At 32.8% G+C, this 19779-nt stretch overlaps 2 protein-coding genes and 1 long non-coding RNA gene across 3 annotated transcripts; 1 reads left to right on the top strand and 2 right to left on the bottom strand.

Annotated features, from left to right (window-relative positions):
* Positions 1-3752: 3752 nt before the first annotated feature.
* LOC146947038 (uncharacterized) lies at positions 3753-4288 on the bottom strand. Its single transcript, XM_085748362.1, has 2 exons — positions 4117-4288; positions 3753-4009 (listed from the first exon to the last, which is right to left on the bottom strand). The coding sequence occupies exons 1-2, from the start codon at positions 4286-4288 to the stop codon at positions 3753-3755; spliced, it is 429 nt and encodes a 142-aa protein (XP_085604488.1).
* A 3972-nt stretch (positions 4289-8260) lies between these two features.
* Positions 8261-9944, bottom strand: LOC146947037 (uncharacterized). The gene is made up of 2 exons (XR_015026891.1): positions 8682-9944; positions 8261-8512 (listed from the first exon to the last, which is right to left on the bottom strand). It is a non-coding gene; the product is annotated as an uncharacterized LOC146947037 (long non-coding RNA).
* Positions 9937-19173, top strand: LOC146947036 (quillaic acid 3-O-glycosyltransferase CSL1-like). Its single transcript, XM_085744765.1, has 8 exons — positions 9937-10526; positions 13344-13436; positions 14098-14199; positions 14303-14515; positions 14611-14713; positions 15376-15554; positions 17609-17956; positions 18561-19173. The coding sequence occupies exons 1-8, from the start codon at positions 9954-9956 to the stop codon at positions 19026-19028; spliced, it is 2079 nt and encodes a 692-aa protein (XP_085600891.1). The 5' UTR covers positions 9937-9953; the 3' UTR covers positions 19029-19173.
* The last annotated feature ends 606 nt before the right edge of the window (positions 19174-19779 follow it).

Below are 19779 nucleotides of genomic sequence, written 5' to 3'. Positions count from 1 at the left end.
CACATATAAATGCACATAATAATTAAATAAAATAATTCTAGCGAAAAATGAGTTGTTATAGCATTTGTGGGAATTAACAAGTTATCCCCGTCTTTTCTTCTTCGAAAGACCAAAACTTCACAAAATCCCAAAAAAAAAAAAATAACTATTCTAGACCACGCAAAACTCTCCTAGTCCCATATACATGGGCCCAAACTAAAGCAAGCCCAAATTTGTGTTAGGGTCATCTGTTATCATTTAACCCCTCTCCACAAGGGAGATGTTCGTAGCATTACGGGAAACCAATTCGAACTGACTTGTAACGTCTCCCCCCACGTGCCTACAATCTAGTTTGACGGTTGGGATTTTCATGAATCCATAACCGTCAAGCCCAAGGTGTGTTATAACAAGGGCTCATGCACGTCACCTCAATATAAGGGGACTTTACACAGTCCCCAAATGTACATTCTCTTTCTAACCTAAAACCCCCATTTCTGAGTCAAATACTGACTTGAACGTCTTAGTGTCTGCAGGTGCACACCCCCTCGCCGTTCTAGACAATGCAACTACTCAAAACTACCGTGAAAAGCACTACACCGACTATCATCTTCTAAACAGGTACGATCAGTTGTGCCATATGTGGGAAAAAATATAGTTTCCCCATTTTTTACATACAAAAACCAAAACCTTTAATAATTACACTATGAACAGATGATTACCAATAGTGCTACATACACAACCTCACAAATAAGGAGTGAGATCCATCATCCCTAGAGTGACGGTCAAACCTCTATGCGTCACTAATTGAAAGTCAAAGGAAGGATCGCAACTATCAGATCCCACAAATGGTAACTCCCTTACAGGAGGCCCCTCTATACAGTCCCCCGTGACCTAACGAGGAGGAGAGAAAGGAATCTTCCGCAGATGCTATGCTCAACAATCTCCTCCGAACATTTCAGTAACAAATACTAATGATTGAGGACCAGAACCGTCGAATCAAAGAAATGGAAGACGCTCGTTCCAGTTAGACTCGAAGGAGATCACCGTCTCTTTGACAGGTCATCAGGCCCCTTTCGATCCCCGTTGCAGAAGAGGAAGGTGTCCGACTCGAGAGAGAGAGATGCAGATCACCAAGGCGTTCCATTAGTAGGAGATCTCATCGCTCCTCGAGACACACCAGGCGCTCGTGGTCTTTATCATATTTTAACGACGATCGTGCAGCGTACGTGCCTTTCACCAGAAGAAACAGGGAGCAGTTACAATTTTTTGGTGTGAATCGTCGATCCGTTTTGTTGTGAGCACCCCTTATGTTTGTCATAAATAATAGGTCCAATGATTTTTTTTGTTTGAATCGTCAATCCGCTTTGCTGTGAGCACCCCTTATGTTTGTCATAAGTAATAGGTCCAATGATTTTTTTTTTGAAAAATGTAATAGGTCCAATGATGAATCGAGCCTGTTATTGAGCTTTGGTTGCTCCAAACACAAGCTTGAAAATTTCTCCTCTCATACAAAATTGCTTACTCCCACATGAACTAATCAAAATACTCCCAATGTAAGTTAACACACGTTCGGTATAAGCAACGTGAGTTAACTCATGTTGACATATAACCAACGTAAGTTAACTCACGTTCAACGTGAATTAACGTACGCCGAACCCCAACGTGAGTTAACTCACATATGGTTGCATGCAAATGAAATCATATTGATTCTCAGTTATGCAATGCAAGTGGCCTAAAGTCTTTATCAACAATAACTTGCATAACTTCAACTTCAATGAAAATCATATTAATTCTTCCCATCCTGTATTTATGGATGCTACTTACTATAAACCAAAACAAATAGAATGACAAAAGCAAATAACACCTCCATACTTTGGTTGGTATAATATGATTGTCACCCATGCGGCATTAGTAACCACTCAAATAAGGCTTAGATGAAAATTGGGAACATTGCTCTTAACAGTGTAATAAACTACCTACCACTTTGGCCTCATAACTCAACCAATTTTTTTTTGGTCAAATAAGATATTTCATTCATTCAATTAGCTAAAGAGCGAACATTACACCATGTGTAGAACACTACCCACTATCGGGGTAAAGTACAGAATTAATGCATAATCAAACAGATAAAAAAATTAAGCACCGGATTTGCTCCTGACTTGTACATCTACAAGATCACGTCTAACTTCACAAGCTAAGAATGATCATGGTCTAACACAGGCACAAATACATAAATCAAGAAGAAACTAAAGCAAAAACTCAACCAATTTCGAATGGGTGAAATTTCAAATAAAGTAACTATCTGTGATAAAGACTTTAGGCCCCTTCATTGCATAATTGAGAATTAATATGATTTTCATGTGCATGCAACCCAACGTGAGTAATTAACTCGCGTTGGGGTTCAGCATGTGTTAACTCACGCTGATATCCAACATTAGTGTGAGTTAACTCATGTTGGGTATATCGAACGTGAGTTACCTTACGTTGGGGGTATTTTGATCAGTTCATATGGGAGTATGGGTGTAGCCCTTCGTGTAGAAGGGGTAGCCTTGGCTACCCCAAAGAAATATAAATTCTTGAATTGGCTGGTATGCATATACCATGCTTGGTACTTCCGGTCTCAATAACAATTATAGAGAAAAAAATTTCAACAATAAAAATTATCAACACAATAGTCATAGACATACTATATGAACAACGAGTTTCTTGCAAATAACTTATTTGTTTACATAAAAAATGGCATTATTAATTTATTTTGTGAAAGTCCAATTATGGATAAAATTGGCTTCTTGAAAAGTATTTTGCCCAACTTTTCCAAATAGTTATTGTCAATTTTTATCATTTGTTATTGCTCTAAGTTAATTTTCATGTATTGGCTAATTTTTCACATTATTTCGTTTTTAGTCTCTACAAGACTTGCGATTTTTAAGTTAAGTTCTTAAGGTTTTGCTTAATCTTAGTCCTTAATTTTTTGTTATAGGGATTAAATCCTAGACTAAAAACACTTTTTTTTTTCAAAAAATAAAAAATCGAGACAAAAATTGAATATTTTTTAAAAAAAAACAACTAAACCTAAAAATTAATAATTTATAGGACTAAAGACATATTTTATCCTTAAATTTAATGGGTTGGTTTGAAAATATTTTATTTTTCTTTATAGTTAGCCCCTGCGTATATTTGTTGCTAGTTTCGCCGCTGCATATGAGTGAGCAATTTTGTATGGAAGATGAGCAATTTTCTACAAGCTTTTATGCCGTCCAAAACAATCCTAATACAAGTTCATTCTTTCTTTCTAAGCAAAAAATAAATATTAAGAGGGCAAATTTTTCGTTTGAAAATTTTATGGTATTTAATTTTGTGGATTTTGCTCTCCCCCAGCACAAAACACTCGCGCCCTGCAGTGTTGCTAAAAATGCCCCTGCCTTAGTTAACTAACGCAAGTGTAAAACTATGCGTTAGTTAACCAACGTTGCATTACTTAAGTAACGCATGTGTAATACACTGCGTGAGTTAACTCACGCGCAGTCTGTGCAAAAAACCAGAAGAGGCAAAAACCTCTATTTTCCCTAATTTTTCAATCCTTCTTTCATACATTCATTCAAGCATACATTTTTCTTCATTCAAGCATTCTTTCAATCAAGCATTAACTCATAATTATATTACGAAAAATAACAGAATAAAATAACGAATAATGTCATAAAAACGTCAAAAAGCGCAAGTGTAATATAATTACAACCAAATCCAACAAAATATCATAAAAAAAACTACACAAGTCATACTGGTCCATCCCGCGGACTCCTACTCCTCCTCCGCGGAGCCGGCATCTGCTCCAGCATGCTCCACTCAGACTGTATGCCCTGCATGATGCGAAGAACCTCTGGATTACCAAACACATCAGGATGCCCAATTGTAATGCCCACTCTAGCTCTGATGTTGTTGATGATCTTGTATCGTTCAGGAGGATGTCTGGCCCATTGTTGCTCAACAAGAACCTCCTCGTAAGGAGGGACAGGACGAGGAGGGGCATCAGCTGCGTAGTTAGGAATGGCCGCAGGGGGTTCACAATAGGATGTGATACTCTAATGGACCATCACCTCTTATTATGAGCCCACGGCTGGTTATCCGAAACCGGATGACCCCTCTGCTGATGGCTGAGGACATGTAGAGCAAACTCCGTGAAGGCCTGGGCCACGTCATCTGCCGCAAGAAGCTCAATGTCTGTAGGAGGCCTGGGAATAGTCTGGACATACTCGTACTGCCTAAGAACCCGCTCTGGCAAGTGACGAATCATCCTGTCGCTGCCGGCCATGATCCATCCGGAGTACCAGCATATATCCTGAAAGGGCGTGATGTGTCGTCGTCTTTTGTACGGCCTCCAGGTGACATGAGAATGGTCCATCGAATCAATGGCAGCTCGGTAGTGTCCCGGATTAGAAAAGCCTCTGGGAGGTTTCCATTGACTGACAAGCGGGGAAACAGTAGGGTTGTAGTCCTCATCATCAATCCTCGGAATGATGTTCGTGAAGTGCGCCAAAGTTCATCCCTGCAAACACAAAGAAACAAATTTATATTAGCACAAGTATTATACAAACAACTATACATTTACGATCCAATAAGTAAAAAAGAAGAAAAACAAATATTACCACAAGCAAGGTCATATAACCACCACAGGAGGCCACAGATAAGTCGGAGGTAAGAGATAGCGGCTCATATAGGAAAGCAAGTCTCATCCCACCCCATGACCAGCTGTCCAACTCGTCCATATCTTGCAACGCAAGCAGCCACAACAGATTAATGTTTTTGCTGTTGAGGCTCCTCAATAACAGGCTGCTCCTGCTCAATATCAGGCTGCTCATGATGATCCTCATACTGATGCTACTGATAAGCATCAAACTGGTAATGGTGAGGCTGAGGCTCCTCAAAATGATACACCTGATCCTGTGCCGGCTGATACACCTCATAATGCTGCTGATACTGCGTCGGGTCCACCGTCTGGGATAGACCCGTCTGGGACGATGATCCCCCCGCAACATCAACTATAGCAAGTCTCGTGCCCCCACCTCTCCCTCGACCAGCCATAGGAGGTTTAGTACTTGCTTCTCCCTCCGTGCACTACTAGGGACATGCCTCCCTACCCTAAATTTGTCACTCCTATCCTAAGGCGGTTTAGACGGTCTCTGACGTATTCCTCCGAGACATATCTACACAACATTTCCAACAATTGTACAACAACAACACTTATAATCAACAGCAACAATTCAATCCGTAAACTACAATTCAATCCGTAAACTACCACATTGTCCTGAAACTAACTATAATCAACATTAACAAACATATTTCTAACTAATATCATCATTAACAATCCAAAAAACAAAAAAAAAATCATTGAGGCATTTTACCAAACATATAGAGTGCAATTTTCAAACAACTAAGAAATCTAACAATTTCTAAACCCTAAACTACCACATTTCACTCTAAACAACATCTAAAATACTATTCCTAACTTAATTTATTACTCCCCCCGTCTCACAATAATAGTCGTTTAAGGTTTGTGTGCGGTAATTAAGGAAATGATTAGTTGTGTTGATTTCAATGGTAAAATCAATATTATTTACTAATATACCCTTATTAATTGTAGTTAGTAAAGTAGTTAAGTTAGATGAAATTCAATAAATAAGGGTATGGTAGTGGAAAAAAGTAATAAATGATGCATTGGTATTCTAAAGTGACTATTATTTTGAGACAGAAAAAAATGTTAAAGGGACAATTATTGTGAGACGGAGGGAGTACTAACAATCCTAAAAAAAACTAACATGCAAGCCATATTTGTAAAAACCTAAAAATGTTAAATTTCTTAAAAAATATTAAAATTTCAACAAAAAAACAATGTAATGAAGTAGGATAATCATCACTTACTTGATATTGTGGGAGAAATTGGCTTTGAATGGCGCAAGAATGATGAAAATCAGATTTGGGGGAAAAAAATTCGAAGTTGGGAAGTTTAGGAAATGAGGGAACTGTATTTCTGTTTTGCTGATATACGACTTAAGTGACGCTGCGTGACTTAACTCACGCCGCACTACTTAAGTCACGCAACAATTACAACGTGCGTTAGTTAAGTCACTCAACGTGACTTAACTAACGTAGGGGCATTAATGTCCATTCAGCTGGGTGGGATCGAAATGTGCGGGGGGAAGAGTAGAATTCTAATTTTGTTTACTCAATATGACCACATGTCTACCTACACATAATTAAGGCCATAATGATAAACCTTATCAATTACTACTATCATCCAGGGGGCACCGTTTAACGCTTGTGCTCATGCGTCACGAGTTCCATGCTGGTGCTCGAGTTCCACGCCTGGTGCTATATACGGAGCAGTATATAATATATAGTATGTTGGGAAAACCAAAAAATTCCATTTTATGTACACCCTCCGGTCACTAATATAAGCAAAAATCTACATTTTAGGTTCATTCATTTAATGATGTATGTAGTCTATAATAAAGACTATGTGCATCATTAAATGAGTGAATCTAAAATGTAGATTTTAGCTTATAATAGTGACCAGAGGGTGTATAACATAATACTTCTTGACCAAAAAAGAAAACGCAAGACTTCCCTCCTTCAAAAGAAAAAAAAACACAAGGCTTCCCCTTTTGTGAAAAAATTAAAAAGACTTTCCTTGTCCACCCTACCATTGCACCATCTAAACAAGACTTCCCCTAAAAAAATAAAGACTGTTTAATATGATCAAACAGTCGACTCTTATAGTCTTGGTAAATTTTAATAAAATTCTATTTTCTATGCACATATTTTATTATTATAAAATTTATTTTTTATTGAAATAGTAAAAATTCATCTTTGAATCATTTTTGAGAGAGTTATTTTTGAGAGAGTTATTTTTAAGAGATGCATATTAAACGAATCCAAGTAACATTTTGCCTCTTAGATAAAACTGTAGTCCTTCTCCTCAAATTTTAAATCTATATTAATTTTCTTACATATATTAAAAAAAGTTGTTAGTTTAGTTAATGCATCTATTTTGATCACGAATCCTCTCCTGCCTATTATTTACTGTCGCCTTCTCTTCAGTGTTATTTAATGATGTTTGATTGATCCAATGATTAAAATAAAAAGAGAGTCAAAATAAAGTGAGAAGAAATCTGGCAACTCTGGTGGCCTATCAAAGTGGTTGTCCATTGATGTTATTGTGTTTAGCAGTGGCGAGGCTAGATGCAAGAACTACGATGTGGCCCTATTTCTGATCTTGACGAAATTTAGTTTATTGTAAATTAGAATCGCTTAATCAGTTTTATTAAGATTTTCAGCTTTGAAGTTTTAAGCCGTGGTCCCGTTGATCTTTCCAGAGCAGATGGAAATGGTGTAGAATTAGTGTTTCTGGAGGAGAGTCAGAAACTTATTTGTCATTATATCTATAAGGAAAATGATAACTTATGTCCTTAAAGCATAAGTTAAAAAACTAAAGATAGAAATATTTTCTTGAAATTTGTGTATTCAATGTTGTGAAAGTTTAATTATTTATATTTTCAATACAAAATTTATTTATATAACAAAGTTTAATTTTTTTATTTCATTAACTTGTACCCTTTTTTTTTTGACAGTCAAAAAACTTCATTCATTCAAATGCAAAAAATAATACAATCGATTAAGAGTTGGGACATTCCCCACACCCATAAATTGAGATTAGACCTAACGATCAAGATAGTATGATACATCCTAACGATACATCTATAAAGTTCAAAAAACAAAAAGGCAACAATACTCCAAAAACAATACCCTAACAACCAGACTAATTCCTTCCACGTATGGTCCAAGATCACCAAACTTTTGAGATCCATAGTCTTACCCTTAGAACACAAGTTAGCATGAACCTATCTATAATATAAATAGTAAAGGACAAAAAAAAATTAATTAGCGTCATTTTAACATAAATAGTTCAACATATATTTTTTTTAACAATGTTCAACATGTCTTTTATTAATGGTTAATATAGTTATCAGTTTTATTTTATTTTTTGAAAATGTGAATTTTATTTAAACTTCTCCAACCAACTACAAGAAGTAACCAAATAGATAGGAGCCCAAGATTTCAACCGTAAAAGCAACAAAAATATGTGACCCCACAACATTGCGACGTTCGGCAACAATACCCTGCACTAAGGTTGTTAGACTCGCGATTCGATACAGAATCGAAAAGGATCCGTAGACTCGACTCGTAAACTCGTACGAGTATATATATATATATAACAAAATACCAATTAGTATAAAAATTGAAATTCCATAACCAACTTGTTAACAAAAAAATCTCTGTAATAAAGCTAGTTAATTTGCAAGTAAGTAGATAAGGTCCTAGTTCCTTCAAAATTGGCTACTACGTAAAGAGAAAAAAAAAACATAAAACATATATGATAATGTCTTCAAACATCTAAAGCTCCAATGAAATCTTGCTCATCATCAAAATCACCACCACCATTGTCATCAATATGGTCACCATCATCTTCACCAGCATCCTGACCATCATCGTCAGCATATATCATCATCATCATCATCATCATCATCATCAAATTTTACCCAAGATGAAACACATTGAACAAGGCAACGATTACATGAAAAGGAAGCAATTAACTGAACATCGTTGATGAAAACAAACAATAAGTAAGTGATTTACGAATTACAAACCTGAGAGAACAACGAAGTCGAAGTGTTCGCCGACTATGGAGGTGATATCAGACGTCATCGTTGAGAGAGAATGATTTTTCATTTCTTAATTAAGTGTGAGAGAAAGTAACCTTTCGTTTATAGAGTTATAAGATTCTAGGTATTTTCTATTCACATTTTTTGTTTGATTTGGAATTTGGGCCGTATTTTGGGAAAAAAATTTTTAAAAATTGCTTTTTAAAAAATGTTCATGAACTCGGTAAACTCGTCCTAGACTCGCGAGTCTATACGAGTCTACCTTAGTTAACCGAGTCTACCACAAAACTGATTCTATGTGTGAGTCTACTCATTTTTGCATTCTAGACTTGTAAACTCGTATAAACTCGCGAGTTTGACAACAATGCCCTGCACCTTGTATGAAAGATTTACATTATACTCCCTCTGCTCCAAAAACAAATAATCATCAAAACTTAAATTGAAAAACCACACATAAATGATAGAGTAATCTCAGCTATTGTAGAGTTGTATTTAAGTTACGACGAAGACGTCAACCGTCATAGACCTTAAAATACAAGTCTAAAATTTGGACCTCATATTAAATTAAAAATTAGACGTCTAAGACGAAAAGCAAAAACGATACTTAAATTCTAAAGTTAGGAGTTAGCTGTTGATGCAAATTATTTTTTTTCATGTAGTGAAAGTGTTACAATTATCTGTGATTTTACATATATATTAAATAAAATATATTAGATTATTTTTATGAAGTTTAGATATATTAGATTTTTTTATGCATTTAGATATTAAATAAAAAAATTAATGTTTTTTTAATAGAGTTTGATGTTTTTATTACATTATTTCTTAATATAATAAAAACTATCATTTTTAAACAAAATTATTTTCGCATTTCAAAAATTCAATTATTTTATATATTTATTATTTAGTGTCTAAATTATAGATCGCCGAAAGCTTACCAAAATCTCATTGCCATTTGCTAGTATCATTAGATGGTTAAGTAGTCATATAGTCCTAGCTCAACTGGCAAAAAATGCCGAAATTGTTAGGCCGGACGTCATAACCAAGGTTCAAATTCCAGTTCCTCCACTTTATGTGTTTGAGTTTATGATGAGCTTTGTCATCTCGTCTATCTAACAAAAAAAAAATATAGTTAAGAATAAAGCGGAAAATATCTTGACAACATAAATGTTAACTGACATCATATGTGTACGTACGTGTTCAATTTTTAATATATAAATAAGCCATGCACAAAAGAAACAGTTCACAAAAGGTTCAATCATGGCAACCTTCACATTTCACAAAGAAACAGTTCAACCATTGTTACCTCTAAGAAGAGCTTACATAATCTTCCACTTCACATGTGTCTTGTTTCTCTTTTACTACCGTATCAGCAATTTGTTTATTTCATATCCATGGTTTCTAATGACAATAGCTGAGATTATTCTATCATTTCTATGGTTTTTCAACCAAGCATTCCGTTGGAGGCTGGTGAATCGTTCAGTTATGACCGAGAAATTACCTCCCGACGAGAAGTTACCGGGACTCGACATATTTGTGTGTACCATTGATCCTGAAAAAGAACCAACGGTTGATGTTATGAACACAGTTATTTCTGCTATTGCAATGGATTACCCTTCTAATAAACTTTCTATTTATCTTTCTGATGATGGAGGTTCTCCTATTACTCTTTTTGGGATCAAAGAGGCTTTTGAATTTGCTGAAGTTTGGGTTCCTTTTTGTAAAAAATATGATGTTAAGTCTAGGTGTCCTAAGTTTTTCTTCACTGCTTTGGGTGAGAATGAACGACTTCATCGACCTCGTGAATTTGAAGAAGAGAGGGACCAGATTAAGGTATTTTTTAATTAATTTATTTATTTATTATTACTCTCTAAAGTATCACTGTTAAACAAATTAATATCTGAAAAATGTATTTTATATCCGTAATTTGTTTATTTGTGTTAGTTTCTGAGACTGAACTCCCACTTTTTCATTTTGGTTGAAAAGATATGAGATTTCAATAGATAAAGGTGGAATAACTGACAAAACCGTTAAAATTATAAGTCAAGTACAAACTTTGAGGGATTAACTCCTACTCCCTCCGTCCCATTTTAACCGAGCCATTGGCTCATTTCACACTTATTAAGAAAAAGTGTATAAGTGAGAGAGAGAGAGAGAGAGAGAGAGAGAGAGAGAGAGAGAGAGAGAGAGAGAGAGAGAGAGAGAGAGAGAGAGAGAGAGAGAGAGAGAGAGAGAGAAATGGTTTTGAGTGCCCTTATCAACTATTGGTGCATTCTTCTTTATCATAAATACAAAGTAGAATATATTGAATTGAGAGTGGTGAAAGTAGTATTAATTAGTGTTATAATTGGAAAAAAGTAATTAATATTGTATTGAAAAGTGAAATGAGTCAATTTTTCTGGAACAATATTTTTCTGCAAATGGCTCAGTTATTATGGGACGGGGAGAGTATTATACACCCTCAAATAAACACTAACAGGCAACACATGCAACAAGAACGGTAGAAGATATAGTCATGTTAACAAATGTCTAAGGACACTAGTTAAGGAAGAAAAAAACAACTTTTATATTGAAAGACATTTTTCACACTTTTAAGAAATTAATTAGACAAGTTTTAATATACTATTACTATTATATTTACTTCCTTAATTAATACTCCTTGAACAATAGATAACATTTTCTCAAAAGATATATCAATCCCCCTACTAAATAAAGCAAACGTATGAAGCATTTAAAGAAAAGCTAAACAACAAAAAGCATAATTCAAAGGAGTTTGGGCCATAAGATAAAATAAACATAAAAAAACATGACGGTGAAGGCAAAATTCCAAGAAACATTAGCACCCCAATCTTCACGTGACATAGAGCAAAACTCCAAAAATAGAGAATAGAACATTGAAGCAATCAACACGAGCTAGTGGCAAGCAAAAACAAATCACATTTATCCAAAAGTCACGAGTTTAGATCCTCTCCATTTATGAAAATAAATGAAGATTACCATTATAAAAGATATAGACACAAAAAAGAGGTGGTGGATCATATTATTAAATGAGTTCTATCATCGTTAATTTTTTAATTTTTTTTTTGTGTATTTATCTATTCAAATAGAAGAGATTAAATAGAGTGGATCCTAACTCATCACGAGTTGAAAACTCCAAGGAACATATGCCCACCAAAGTAAAACGAGACAAAGGTTTCCATAAAAGATGCCTTCTTGAAAACTCCAAGGAACTACCATCACCACCGACTCAAATACTCTCATTTTAAAATAATAGTCATTTAATATTAGTGTACAATTTTTAAGAAAATGATTAGATGTGTTGATTTTAATGGTAAAATTAGTACCATTTAATAAAATGTTTTTATTAATTGTAGTTAGTGGAGTAGTTAAATTAGATGAAATTCAATAAATAAAAGTATAATAGTGAAAAGAATAATAATTGTTGTATTGGTATTGTAAAATGATAATTATTTTGAGACAAAGAAAAAATGGTAAAGAGACAATTATTTTGAGAGGGAGTGTATACTAGTACTTGTATTTTATAGTAGTAGTTTGTTGGAAAAAATAAATGGGTTTTTCTATCATGGTCAAATTTGCACATGTTAAGAAGTTTAAAGTAGTAACTTTGATTTGGAACTTGTGCATTTTATATTAAATATATATGATTTTAATAAATAATTGTTGTTTTCTAACTTTGATTTGGAACTTGTGCATTTTATATTAAATATATAGGATTTTAATAAATAATTGTAGTTTTCAAAGAAAAGTTACTACTTTTAGTTACTTTAACATGTGCAATATTGCACATGTTAGACAAACCCTAAATAAATATAGATCATAAATACACGTTGCAGACCACTATAAACTTGATTACAACTTAATCTGTAGGTTATTGGATAAACATTTATTTTGATAAGTGTTTATGTATAAGTTGTTTTTATAGAATAAAATTTTATTTAATTTAGTATAAGCTGAAGAGTTATGAAAATAACTAATAAACAACTTATAGACATGTCATCAATTATTTTCATAAAATATCTTGAAGAGTGTATGAAAATAAGCTGAAAACAACTTATAAACATGTCATCAATTATTTTCATAAATTATTTGTGTACTATTTTTTTTTTTGAACAAATCAAAATGGATTATATTGCTCAACCGAATAGGTGATTCACCCCGCACAAGGTGTGCTAAAGTGATGAATCACACAATCTGTACAAAGTACAAGGCACCTAACAGATGGATGCCGCCACCAAGTTAAAACAAAAATGCAAAATTACATGACACCCATACAAAGAAATGGATTATTTGTGTACTACTCCCTCCGATCCTTATTATAAGAAAAAGTTGACTTTTTAGGTTCATAGAATAATTAATGTATTTTATTGAAAATATAGACTAGATACATCACTTATACAATGAACCAAAAAAGTAAATTGTTTCTTATAATAAGGACCGGAGGGAGTATATATTAGTCATGTTTTGTCCTCGTGAGTTTAGCTCAGTTGGTGGGGACAAAGCATAATATATGCAAGGTCTGGGGTTCAAACCCCGACCACCCAAAAAAAGAAAAATTAGTCATGTTCATAGTTCAAATAACATTACTTTTAATGTTTTTAGTGTTCACATGGTGATTTTACAATTTGACAGGCCAAATACGAGAAAATGCAGAAAAATATTGAGAAATTCGGAAGCAACCTAAAGAATCTTTGTATGGTGACCGATAGACCTTCTCAGATCGAGGTACCCCGTTTGAGTTAAATGAATAATCACTATATCAATATGTAGAATAATTTAGTTAAATGGATATAAATATGTTTTTATGATTGATTTTTTTGACTAATTAATGAATATAATTTTATAGACATTTTTTAGAGGTCTATATTAAATTAGAGGTCTATATTAAATTAAACCTAATATTTATAAGAAATGTTAACTTGTGCCCTTGAGGCATAAGTTAAGAAACCAAATATAGAAGTTTTTGTTTGGAAATTGTGCATTCAATGTCTTAAAAATCTCAAAAGTTACATTTTTAATATAAAACTTATTTTTTATTTCCATTTTAAGCTCCTTAACTTGTGCCCTTAGGCACGAGTTAATAGGTCTATATTAAATTAAACCTAATATTTATAAGGAAATATTAACTTGCGCCTTGAGGCATAAGTTAAGAAACCAAATATAGAAATTTTTGTTTCAAAATTGTGCATTCAATGTCTTAAAAATCTCAAAAGTTACATTTTTAATATAAAACTTATTTTTTATTTCCATTTTAAGGTTCTTAACTTGTGCCCTTAGGCACAAGTTAATATGACCCATATTTATATTATGCTTAAAAGTAGTGATGATTTTCCTTTTTTTTTTTTTTTGACAATTGATGATTTTCCTTATTATCTTTTTTATGAAGATCATTAATGACCAAAAAGAAATGCCATTAGTTGTTTATGTATCTCGTGAAAAAAGACCATCTGTTCCTCACAGATTCAAAGGAGGAGCTCTCAATACATTGGTATGTACTCATTTAATTTGATCTCTAAACGTTCCTCTTAATTTTCTTTAAATTAAATTCATGATAATTAATCATTTAAACATTTCATCAAATGTGATTACAGCTTAGAGTGTCAGGGCTAATCAGCAATGGACCTTATGTACTTGTCGTAGATTGTGATATGAATTGTAATGATGCATCATCAGCCAAACAATCCATGTGCTTTTTTCTTGATCCTGAAACCTCTAAAGATGTTGCTTTTGTTCAATTCCCTCAAATGTTTCACAACCTTAGCAAGAAAGACATATATGATAGTCAGACTAGGACTGCTTTTACGGTATGTCACCAAAATTTTAAGCTATTTATCTTTTACTCAAATCATTTTTGTATTTTTGTTTTGTTTATGAACTAACATATTGTAATTTCTATTAGACAAAGTGGAAGGGAATGGATGGATTAAGAGGTCCAGGTCTAACCGGTAGTGGAAATTATATAAGTAGAAGTGCATTACTCTTTGGAAGTCCAAACCAAAAAGGTACAAATTACTATATCCTTACAGTTTCGAGAATTCTAACAAATATTCTTAGGATATTGTTTTAGGAAACAAAGGAAGTTTTTAAGCAAAAATGTGTAATTGAAAAAGAAAAAAAAAATTTAAGCTAAAATTTTCTTCATTATCTTTTTAACCAATGATCTTAAGACATTCATTAACGATGAACTTATGATTAAGACATTTTTAATATTTTTTATTTTGTTTTAACAAAAAATGTTAATAGTTGTTAGACTAATACTTTTTTTTTTGTCTTCGTAAACTTATTTCAGTTGGTAGGGATAATGCATAATATATGCAAGGTTCGAGGTTCGAACCTCGGCCACCACCAAAATAAGACTAATACTTTTTTGTCTGGGTTTGAAATAGAATCTCTAACTAATTAACTCTTACTCCAAACCAATTGTGTTACTTACCCCTGTGTATAATATAATAAAGTGTTACTTACCCCTGTGTATAATAATATAATAAATTTAGAAGTATGTTTTATTTTATTTTATTAATTATTTTACTTAAAATTTATGTTACCTTCACCAATGGATATGGTGAAATCAATCGTAGAGAGGACAAAGTATCTTTATTCATATTTCATGACAAAGACAGTATATTTTTGTTTACTTTTTTTTTTTTTGAATTTATAATGGCAGGGGACTATCTACTTGATGCTCTATACAACTTTGGCAAGTCTAACATGTATGTAGAATCACTAAAAGCATTACGTGGTCAACAAACTAAGAAGCAGAATATTTCAAGAGACGTAATTTTACAAGAAGCATGTGAAGTGGCTTCTTGTTCCTATGAGAGAAACACAAATTGGGGTAACGAGGTAAGAACATAAATACATATAGAAACACTTAACATTATACACTTAACATTATATATACTTGCATATTGATATAAAATTAGGGGTTAATTATGTTTCTAGTCCCTATAAAATAGCGACCTTGTAAGTTTAGTCCCTACTTAATTTTAATAGCATTTTTAGTCCCTAATTTTGTTTTTCTGCATTGAGTATTAGTCTCTACTCAATTCAAATTTGTTTAATTTATGCTTAAACTCTTAAATTTTTGAACAATTTTTTGCAGATATGTTTAGAACATTACTAAAAGTTCGTCCGCAAAAAATTATTGCAAAATTTGATTTCTACATCCAGATTTTATTACTTTTTATCTTTAACTTTTGTCGTTTTAAAAAATTCATATTTAATTCATTTCATGTCAGAAAATTCTAAATTTTAGTAAACGAACCTTTCATAGTGTTCTAATCTTGTCTCAAAAAAATCGTTCAAAAATTTAAGAGTTTAAGGATAATTAATCAAACTTTGTTTTAGCAGGGACTAAAATTATAAGTAAATTTTTTTTTTATAGGGACTAAAAATGCTATTAAAATTAAGTAGGGACTAAACTTACAAGGTCGCTATTTTATAGGGACTAGAAACATAATTAACCCTAAAATTAGTCCAAATGAAATTATATAATTATGAAAAAAATTGAAACTTTCATGCGCCAATGAAAGTTGGTTCGGATGGTTATGATGTGAATCATAATTTTTTTAGGGAGTGAATCATACCCATAAGGTGTGAATTTAAATTTAAAGTTTAAATACACCTTTGATCTCTTTAATTTTACTGATTCATTATTTTATTTGATATGTTTCTTAATTTGAAAATATAGTCCATCAGCTTTAATATTTTGTTATGAAAATATTGTCTTATTTAGAAATATTTTTAAATTATAGTTAAATTTATGGCTAGAATTTGGCATTATATTTTCAAATTTAGAAATACGTGACTAGAGATTTTTTTTTGAAGGAAGTGACTAGAGATATGCGTCAACAAACACAAGGAAAAAAAATTTATGGCTAAATTTAGGGCTATACACGGGTTGGGTTGGAACAAGTTTGGCCAAATCAATTACCCAACCCGTTCAATTTTCAATGGATTGGGTGTTTCACTCAACCCACATTTTAATAAAATTATTATTTTTTTAAATTTTTAAAAAAAATTGTGGTTTAGAATGAGAATCTATTGTAAATAAAACTAGGGTTAGGTGGGCCCATAATCATTTTTGGTAGAAGATCATCATAGGTAAAAATTTGATGTATATTTCTTAATTTTATTAATTTAAAATAATAATAAAATAAATCAATAACAGCAGGTCGGATCCATGGGTCCAAAAATTTAAACCCAATTCCAGAACTAAACTTTGCTGGTTGCAGCAGATTGGATCTGCAAATGCTTGGGTTCAGATAATTAGTGGGTTGGGTCAGTTTGAAACACCGTGTAAATCGACTTGCACCTATGAATCTGATCACCGCTAGCTAAATTTTACCATCAATGTGATAAATTTATAGGTGGGTAATTAGTTAGTATTATTAAGGAAGCACCTATATTTCACCGTCTCATTATAATTGTCTTCATCAAATAAGGGTATATTAGTGAAGAAAAAAAATCTTGCATTGATATTCTAAAATGAAAATTATTGAGATAAAAAAATTGTTTACGTGAAAACTAAAATGAAACGGAGAGAGTAGTACTCCCTCCGTCCCGCAATAGATGACTCATTTGAAAATGTGTAATTTCGGTATGACTTACTTTGATCATATTTTTCTACTAATATACAAAGTATCATATAAGATGTCGTTAGATTTGTCTCGATGAATATTTTCAAAATATCAAATTTTCATAATTTTTTATAATATATTATTCAAGATATTTAAGTTTAAAGTTATGCATTGGCATGCGTAATAAGGTCAATTGTGTCAAGTATTATGAGATGGTGGAAGTAACAAATAACCAAAATCCAACTCACATTAAACTTCCATTTATAATTATGCATTGACATTTTTCATGCCCGTTATTAATTTGACTGATATTCACAGGTTGGATTCTCGTATGCTATAAAACTTGAGAGTACCGTTACTGGCTATCTCCTCCATTGTAGAGGATGGAGATCAACTTATCTTTACCCAAAAAGACCATGTTTCTTAGGATGTGCTCCAACTGACATGAAAGAGGGATTGATTCAACCGATAAAGTGGTCATCTGAACTTTTGTTGCTTGCAATCTCTAAATATAGCCCATTCACTTATGGCCTTTCAAGATTGCCCACTATTCATTGTTTAACCTTTTGTTACTTGGTAAGCACAACCCAATTTGCAACGGCCTATATCCTATATGGATTCGTTCCTCAGATTTGCTTCTTGAAGGGAATACCTGTATATCCAAAGGTAAAATATGGATAAATAGCTTAATTAAATTTTAAGTTCGTATAAGTGTTTATGCATAAGATATATATAGATATTAAATTTCTAAGAACTAATTTATAAATGGAAATGCTAACTTGTGCCCTTAAGGCTAACTTAAGGTACAAATTAATGAATCAAATATAGAAATAATTTCTTGAAACATGTGCATTACATTTAATTTTTAACTTTTTAATGAATTGAATGTACAAAATTTTATAAAATATTTTTTTTTTTTTTTGGTTTCTTAACATGTGCCCTAAGGGCATAAGTTAACACTACCCATTTATAAATTATCCAATATTAAAATCACTTTTTTATAATACATAACAAACATATAATATAACTTATGTTCTCAAGCTTAAATAATGTAAAAACTTATGAACACATTTGGGTTGGTTTGGTGATGTTGGTTTTGGACCTTGAAATGTGCTCTTCTTAAGGTCACAGGATGTGTTATAAGTCGTTTCTCAGGATGTCTAATGATAAACTCAAATAAGTCAATTCTAACATGATGAATTAGTTATTTATTATCATTTTTCGTCATTTTCCAACATGTTACTTCTATTAATTTTTTTGAACATTACAGGTTACAGATCCTTGGTTTATAGTGTTTACAGTATTGTATCTATCCAGTCAAATTCATCATTATATTGAGGTAATTTCAACTGGTGGCTCCTCGATGATTTGGTGGAATGAACAAAGAAGTGGGATTGTAAAATCAATTGGGTGCATTTTCGCAATTATAGAAACAACGAAAAAAAAGTTTGGGTTGAACAAGGCAAAATTCACTTTATCGGACAAAGCTATTGACAAAGAAAAGCTAAAGAAATATGAGCAGGGTAAGTTCAATTTTGATGGTGCAGCATTGCTCATGGCACCAGTGATTGTGTTACTCACAATAAATATTGTTTGCTTCTTTGGTGGTTTATGGAGACTACTCAATGTGAGGGATTTTGATGAAATGTTTGGTCAACTTTTCCTCATTATCTATATACTTGCTCTAAGTCGTCCTATTGTGGAGGGGATTATATCTATGAAGCGGAAGAGTGGGTAGCAAACATTTGCACCATGGAAAAGTAGCGGCATATTGATAGTGCTTTGTATCCTATAGTTTTGTAGTCTTAAGCTTCGTTGAGTTTCAATTGTTTTTAAAGTGGCACATCTTTTGTCCTAATATATTTTCATATTCATAGTACAAAGTACACATGATTAGAATTTAATTGCCACTTTTGGGCAATTAAAAGTACTCAATGAAGATGAGAAAAACACAGGGGGTGAAACAACCGGGCTTTTAAAATTCAAGTTTCAGTGGAAAGTTTCTCAACAGTCAAAGTAATTTAAAATACAAGTCTTCAAAATTGAATTAAGAAACTATATTAAAATAAGTGACATGTTTTTACATAAAAAAACAAAACAATGAAACTTAAATACAACAGAGAATCCTAAACTCTAGACTCTCGTGATCCGGCTCCAATTAACTAGAAAAAACTTATACCTGAAAAAGGAAAGAACGGAGTGGGATGAGACACTACGGTCTTAGACCATCCACAATGGTGGGTGCTTCACCTATTTAGCACCACATTAAATAGGCACCCACATTGCGGAGTATAACATATGGGTGCTTATGGAGAATGGTGGCTATGGAAGCACTCTCTCTCTCTCTCTCTCTCTCTCTCTCTCTCTCTCTCTCTCTCTCTCTCTCTCTCTCTCTCTCTCTCTCTCTCTCTCTCTCTCTCTCTTTCATGGGGTCCCATTTAATAAATCTTAGTAAAATGAATAAATTTTGCTAAAAATGTAATGACATA

This window comes from Medicago sativa, chromosome 2 (genome assembly GCF_051527215.1).
Source record: "Medicago sativa cultivar Bolivia chromosome 2, Bolivia_mono, whole genome shotgun sequence".
Taxonomy (NCBI): Eukaryota; Viridiplantae; Streptophyta; class Magnoliopsida; order Fabales; family Fabaceae; genus Medicago; species Medicago sativa.
The sequence above is the reverse complement of the archived record's forward strand: the minus strand, read 5'-3'. Positions and strand labels throughout refer to the sequence as shown.

Bases quoted from the DNA above. Each gene is read 5' to 3' on its own strand.
- LOC146947038 (XM_085748362.1), bottom strand. From the start codon at position 4,288: ATGGCCGGCAGCGACAGGATGATTCGTCACTTGCCAGAGCGGGTTCTT. The intron at 4,010-4,116 runs GTCATCCGGTTT...CTAACTACGCAG, and splicing joins CCTCAGCCATCAGCAGAGGG to CTGATGCCCCTCCTCGTCCT.
- LOC146947036 (XM_085744765.1), top strand. From the start codon at position 9,954: ATGGCAACCTTCACATTTCACAAAGAAACAGTTCAACCATTGTTACCT. The intron at 14,516-14,610 runs GTATGTCACCAA...AATTTCTATTAG, and splicing joins AGACTAGGACTGCTTTTACG to ACAAAGTGGAAGGGAATGGA. The intron at 17,957-18,560 runs GTAAAATATGGA...TGAACATTACAG, and splicing joins GAATACCTGTATATCCAAAG to GTTACAGATCCTTGGTTTAT.